Below are 7,218 nucleotides of genomic sequence, written 5' to 3' on the forward strand. Positions count from 1 at the left end.
AAGTCATATGTTTTTATTGCAGATGAAAATTGATGCGGTACGGTAATACTTCAGATCTTTCAGTAAAAAGTTATCGTAAATGCGGAACATATTTCCATACATATTGATTTCCATGTTCGTAAATTATGAACACAAAAATAATTTCAGAAGGCGTACTTCCTACAACGGAATCAGCCGACATTTCTGCAAAACTCGCAAGTCATGATTCCTGCTTTCATATGATAAGTGACACTTAAGTGGAGTGCAAGCGAACTTTGACCGTTAAAACATTCACACACGTGGGCCCAACATTAATGCACATGTAATTTGCAATTAACGTCGCCCGATACTGTATTATTAAGTTTTTTCGCCTTCTTTCTGAATATTTATAGGGTAATTTCACTAAAAGCAATGGATCAGGGTCTAAGATTAGGGAAGAATGAGTACTTTATTTTGCATAACGTTTCTTTAGAATTTAATTTTGAAACTTCGTTGTTGTACGTTGTGTTAGATTAATTTTAGTTGACTTTTTGACAGAAACAAAGCACCTACATTACAGGTCACTTTAGCCAGTTTCATAATTAATGTAAAGTCTGAAATATTATAGTAAAATATTACCTAAGCACCTAAGATGAGTACAATACCTAATGATTACCCGTGCCACTTCCCTGAGATCATAAGAATGCTCTAGTAAAAGTTGTCCGTCATGTTAAATACAGAGTTGCAATACTGCTACATAATATAATAATGTCGTATAGCTGGAAGGCGGTGTAGTATTAAGTGGCATGTAAGGAAGAGTCGTCGGCGTCGGCGCAGGCGGCCGGCCCCTCTAATTACCGCTGAGATCCGACCTCGATAGCGCAAGCTTTTATCTTGAACACTCTTCCATTAAGCAAATATACAGCTTTGTAGCGCGATAATCATATACTACAGTATTTTCCAACTCTAAAACCAATTAAAAATATTTTGATAGACAAAAATAAATTCTAATTGTACGTTACGGACGGCCGCCATTTTATATTGGTCCTGACTTCTCAGGGACTGCTAATGGATGGTTTGTCAAACACTTTAGCTTCCGCGGCAACACTGTTTTATCTGTGTTATGTTATTTAATTTATTCACAAAACTCCATTGTTGTTTCTAAACAAAGGCGGAAACAAGCAATTTATCTGGAGCGTAATTTTGACATCAGCAGATAAGAACGTCTGTGGTGGTTTACGAACCAATTATGTCGGTAAGTAACCTGACAAAAAGTTTAGTGCTTACATGCATTACGTAGGTACTGACTGCTCAATTTGTAGGCACACACTCACACAGACATAACTCATTAGCTAGGCTCTAATCAGGTGCGAAGAGTCATTAGCAATATCTGTTCAATAATCCAAATCAACTAGAAATTAAGTGAAATATAGAGATGAAACACGTCAGGGCATAATGGAGCGAATAAAAGCCCGCTTTGTCGGCGGCTAATTTGCGAATTAGCGTTGTGCAATGAGTGCCCGGCCACTCAAGCGCAGCGTAATGTAATTAATTAACCTTTGTCGCGCGTGCGGGGCGTGAAACTCGCGCGTTTCTCACACCCGCGTCGAACGTTTGCCGATGCAGGGATGCTCTGGCACTTTACTTATTTCATTATTCACTACCGAAAGTTGGGACATTGTTACGAAGTAGGTAGGTACCTATATTTTGTGAACCTTCGTTTATTTTAAAACTAAAATTTTGCAGTTCCGATCTGTAAAATCTGTATCCTATACTCCTCCTATATCCTCTAATCCTATACAATTCGAAATGGAAGGTTAAAATTTTAATTGGTTTCAGATTCCTACCAATTTATTACAGACGGAGGGTGTCATAAACATAATTAACTCCATAAATAAACTGTAGTATAGGTTTCATCCCTTCGTCACCTACATTTCCTAACACCGCACTAAGGTAACGTTATTTGGACGCTCCTAATGGAGTAAGTGCTTTGGCAAATGGCCCGTGCCACGGAGCTTTTAATGCAATTTCGTCTCCCTTTGTAGCCGGGAATTGGCGCAATCAATCCATTTACACTTTGTTTCGCCAACAGTGCCACTACCCGCCACTGCCGCATGTAAGACAGGGCTTTTAGCTCCAAGTAAATTGCTTTCCTGGATTTTTGCACTATCCGACAACATTACTTTTCCAACTTTTTTTTATGTAGCATTTTTAAAGCTTTTATGTTGATAGCAGTAACTAGCTATAGTCAGTTCCATTGAAATGTTTCTGTGTGAATTTTCATAGAGGGATCAGCTTATTAAAATAGGTATCTTCATCTTTTTATATTCATCTGTAGGTCGTGGGTATACCATTATAGGGTAAACGCATGGTTTACCCTACGCCATATATGTGTAGGCTACTCTATGAACGTAAATCTTCCTACTGTGCTCTTAAAATCTTATATTTTTGACAATTTTATCTAAATCCTTTATCATTTTATATCTGCAGCCCACTCCTATTTTTTGAACTTAAAGTTTGTATCGTGAACACCCACCATAAGATGTTAGGTACCGATAATGATAGAAACCTCTTTCGTTAGTAAAAAGGTAGATGATCAAAAACCTACATACCTAGGTAGATAAAAAGAAAAATAATAATTTGACATTAGGTAAGTTGAGCGTCAACGTAAACACTGATTTATATTTTAGGTATTTGGAATTAAAACAAATATGAAAAGAATACAGATGTGTAAAAAAGTTAATCGCAACAATAATTCTTACAATCGTAAGCTGTTTTTCTTTTCGTCATTTCCTCGGATTTCCATCTTATAACCAGTAACTGAGTCTTTAAATATCTGTTGACCGGTGGTACCTAAGTGCAATATGAAATTGAATATTATGTAACAATATAGCTCGTAGGCTATACGAATTGTCTACAGATAAATGCTAACTCAACGCAGAAAATAAATTAATAGAATATCTTAATAATTGTGATAAAGTGACCGATATTCAATCCGGTGATTTAAATAAGCCACGCAGGTGTCTTATTCTTTATTGTATTGTTTCAGACCTAAACCGGAAAGTATCCCACATAAATACAGTGAGTCCTGATTTTCTTGTCGGCCAAATATGGCTGCAAGAAGACGAACCAACTGCTGTGGAGATTATTGAATTAAATACTTCTGATGAATTCGATCCTTTACCCGATGAAGCATTGGACAATCGCTTAGACCATGCCTGGAGCTACACCAAGAAAGAAACACTTCAGCAGATACAAGATACTTACAAAATAAATCAAAAGGCAAGAGAAAGAAGACGACAGAATCATGACCAAAATTTTTTTACTACAAACACTTCCACAAACACAAACAATCAGTTCACGAATAAAAACATATATTCCGATGTGGTAGGCAACCGCTATATCGATGACAACCAGTTAATAAACCACCAAGTCAATTGTTTCACCATTATTAACAAACATTTCGTTAATTCCGATACCTCGTCGGATTCAGATGTTGAATTTGTTACTTCCAACGATATAATAATTGACCCTACGAACTGGGATGCAGGTAAACCTTACGACGAAGAAATCATAACATATGACCCAGAACTGGATAAAGAAACACGCACCATATGGATTTATTCGTTTAAAAATAAACATCTCCTTTCAGAAAACGATTATGAATTTGGCAACGTAACTGCCAAAGAAATGTCCAGTTGTTCAACTTCAGTTTCAGTAGACAGCGATGAAGAGAAAACTAAGGACAAAAGTACATCTGTTCGTCGACTAGGGTCTCCGATTCCTCCCACTTACATACCGCGGCTGAACCTATCGTTAGGTCCCACTTTGTCTACCGTTACTGAAGTATCAGAACCCAACAAACAAACATCTTCTAATTCTTCGCACAAATCGCCAAAAAATAGGTTTCAAAAGCCGAGAAACAGTTGGATTTCAAATGAGTCCGATAAATTAGATAGCGCGAGATCAGTTCGTAAACTTGAAAAGTCGACGAACATAGTGAATTGGATGGCATTATCCCCCCGGGAGAAAAGACGGAGATCGAAAGAACAAGGAGATATATGGCAAGGAAGCTTCTTAAAGTTAGAGACGCTTGCAGCTGAAGAATTGGCAAAAAGAGAGCAACAGCAAAAACAAGACTCATCAGTTGAGGAAAATTCTATAAGACTACAAGTAGACGTAGATGTTCACGTAAGTGTTAATGAAAAATCTCCTGAAAAAAGGTCTTTAGGAACGCCAAACAGGACAGAAGTAATCGTCAAAACAATCACAGATAGCATAACTTCAACATTGACTAAAAGTCCTGAGATGGACAAGCCAGGCGCGCTAGACCGCGGGGATCATGATATGAAATTGGAGCAGTCTCAGAAAATAATGTGCGGTACGTCTCGGATCTGCGAGTCCGTGCAACTTGCAGGCCCCGCGCAGGCCATACCCAGTCAGAACCAAGGACCGTTAACTACTTTTGAAGAAATAAAAATAGACCCTGTCGCTTTCGCTCGTGAAGAGAGAGAAGAAATGGAAACTGCATCTTATGATTATCTTACAGATAAGTTACAATTAGCAGTAGAAAATGCAGATCATTTATGGATGAAAAAAAATGCGCCGTTTTTAAAACCATCTAAGTGGGAGGATTATAAATCTATAGCTGACAGTCCGTTAACGATTCAAATGTCTATTACGGAGACAGAACATGGTCGCCAGCCATGGTTCAAAAGGTTCATAAAAACAATAAACTGTTGTAAGTAGAATCAAAACATTAAATAAAACAAACGAATGCTTTCAATTGGCGAATTTATTAAATTCAATCACTATCAACTTCCAGTAATTGAAGTACTTACACAAAATAAACCTGCTATTTAAAGGTACTTTGCAAAAGAGAGTTCACGACACAATAAATGAGCAGCTTTATGTACATACAGAAGATTATACTATCACAATGTTTTACACACAAAACGGTCATCTAGTCTCGTAATGTATAATACATATAATACCCTATTTTATTAGAGCACAAAGTTTCTTTAAGCTTTTTCTATACGAATCAAATCAATTATTTTTTGGTAAAGATTAGGTTTTTATATTTTAATTTGATGCCAAAAGTTGCAACGTTATGCACTATTAAAATAGGCTTGTCAATTTTATATACTTATTCAAAAACTCACAATCCATTAGGGTGTTACCACACTCGCTCAGTCCACGTCGACAATACGCAAGTGAAATACTTTTATATGGAGTCTATGTTATTATAGTAACAGTTTGTGAAATCTCTGTTCGATGAATTTTGACAAACGGCGTTTTGAATTTAGACTCACGTTGACTAACTGGCTTAAAATTTTAGTTATTTCACCATGCAATCGATGTAGATCAAGAGGATGTGGAATAAGGAATGTAAAATATCATACATTAGTACTGCAAACGGACAGAATCCTAACTAAACAAAAATCCCAGTTTCATAAACTAATCATAATGTGAAATGCATCTTAACTATGGCATTCATCTTGTTACCCGTCGTGAGGTCAGTAACAATTTATCACGCTTTTAAAATACATCATTATTGTAAGTAATCAGTAGTCGAACTCGTAAGGAGCACAAACTCTATATAATATTGATTTGTCAACAAATGCATAGACTATTCAATTTGTATGAGTATTCATTTTATATCTATGTAACGTAATGTTTTATAGAATAGAGGCGAGGGTAATAATGCTACACAATACACAGTTACATCGAAATATTTACTGAAGTTCAATAATTTTATCTAGAACCAAATAACATTCACAGAAGTTCCACTAGAGACAGTTATTTATCGATGTAACAGTTTAGCAAAATGTGAAACACTATTAAAGTCAAAATATAGTGCTTCAAGTAAATGGGGCGTATATGCGCCGTATTACATTTATATATTTAAATGTTGAAATACATTAGAAAATATGCAGTCGTATGAAAAAGTAGGAGCTATTTCATTACAGGCGATAACACTCTAATTTGAGTTACCCTTTTTTATGAGACCTATCAATATTAAAAAAGAAAGTTATAGTAAATGTACAAAATCACTGAGACCTGCTCAAACACACACAGGAATGCCGCCGTAAAATGGACTTTAATATGTATTGTAAAAAGTTTACATTTCAATAAGTTATTCAATGGTAAATATACATACATGATTTAATTTCAATATACTCAAATCTTAAACTTTCAAAGCACTGCGATTAAGTATCACACAATCCTATCTCGGAACATTTCAACAAACGAATGAATAAATTCCATGTTTTTGTTGATTATTGAACTAGTTACAGCTACAATAAGGCCTATGTTTTCCGTGTCGATTTTTATTTCAGGCGAGAAATAAGGTATTACATTCTAATTGTTTGTATATCTAGATCAGTGGTTCTTAACCTTTTTGACATGAGGGACCACTTTACTAAAGTTTGTCTTGCCGGGGACCACCTCATCGGTTTACCTAAATTAGCACTCATTTCTTTATTATGTATCAAAAAAAATATCTGAATTTTTGGGTCAGTTCTACTCAAAGCTAAACGCATGTCGGCAGTTGTGTGCAAATACAATTAAAGAAAAACTTGCCTATGTAGTTTCCAATGCGCGAGCGAAGCGAGCGCGAAATTTTTATTGGACTTAAACCAAATATTACGTAAAATGTAGCCCAAACGTACTTAACTTTTTATTTGTTGACAAATGCAAAAATAAGGGCATATAGTTTCTGAATACGCGAGCGAAGCGAGCGCGAAAATTTATCGGACTTAAACCAAATATTACGTAAAATGTAGCCCAAACGTACTTAACTTTTTGTTTGTTGACAAATGCAAAAATAAGGGCATATAGTTTCTGAATACGCGAGCGAAGCAAGCGCGAAAATTTATCGGACTTAAACCAAATATTACGTAAAATTTAGCCCAAACGTACTTAACTTTTTGTTTGTTGACAAATGGCAAAATATGTATATAGTTTCTGAATACGCGAGCGAAGCGAGCGCGAAATTTTTATCGGCCTTCAACCAAATATTACGTAAAATTTAGCCCAAACGTACTTAACTTTTTGTTTGTTGACAAATGCAAAGGTAAGGGCATACGGTTTCTGAATACGCGAGCGAAGCGAGCGTGAAATTTTAATTATTTTTTAAGACTCAAAACCAAAATTACGTAAAATGTAGCCCAAACATACATTTTCATGAATGGGGGGACTAGGTACGACACACCCGATACATGTACGTCCATGCGAAAACCCCCGCTCACAATTACAAGT

The 7,218-nt window shown here is 36.0% G+C and overlaps 1 protein-coding gene across 1 annotated transcript; it reads left to right on the forward strand.

Annotated features, from left to right (window-relative positions):
• The first annotated feature begins 2,500 nt into the window (after positions 1-2,500).
• LOC124637210 lies at positions 2,501-4,744 on the forward strand. Its single transcript, XM_047173571.1, has 2 exons — positions 2,501-2,534; positions 3,008-4,744. The coding sequence occupies exons 1-2, from the start codon at positions 2,501-2,503 to the stop codon at positions 4,705-4,707; spliced, it is 1,734 nt and encodes a 577-aa protein (XP_047029527.1). The 3' UTR covers positions 4,708-4,744.
• Positions 4,745-7,218: the final 2,474 nt, after the last annotated feature.

This window comes from Helicoverpa zea, chromosome 15 (genome assembly GCF_022581195.2).
Source record: "Helicoverpa zea isolate HzStark_Cry1AcR chromosome 15, ilHelZeax1.1, whole genome shotgun sequence".
Taxonomy (NCBI): Eukaryota; Metazoa; Arthropoda; class Insecta; order Lepidoptera; family Noctuidae; genus Helicoverpa; species Helicoverpa zea.

What these genes read in the sequence shown, in the direction of transcription:
- LOC124637210 (XM_047173571.1), top strand. Translation starts at nt 2,501, where the DNA reads ATGTTAGGTACCGATAATGATAGAAACCTCTTTC. An exon ending in TAATGATAGAAACCTCTTTC is followed by an intron (nt 2,535 to 3,007) that starts GTTAGTAAAAAG and finishes GTATTGTTTCAG; the next exon opens with ACCTAAACCGGAAAGTATCC.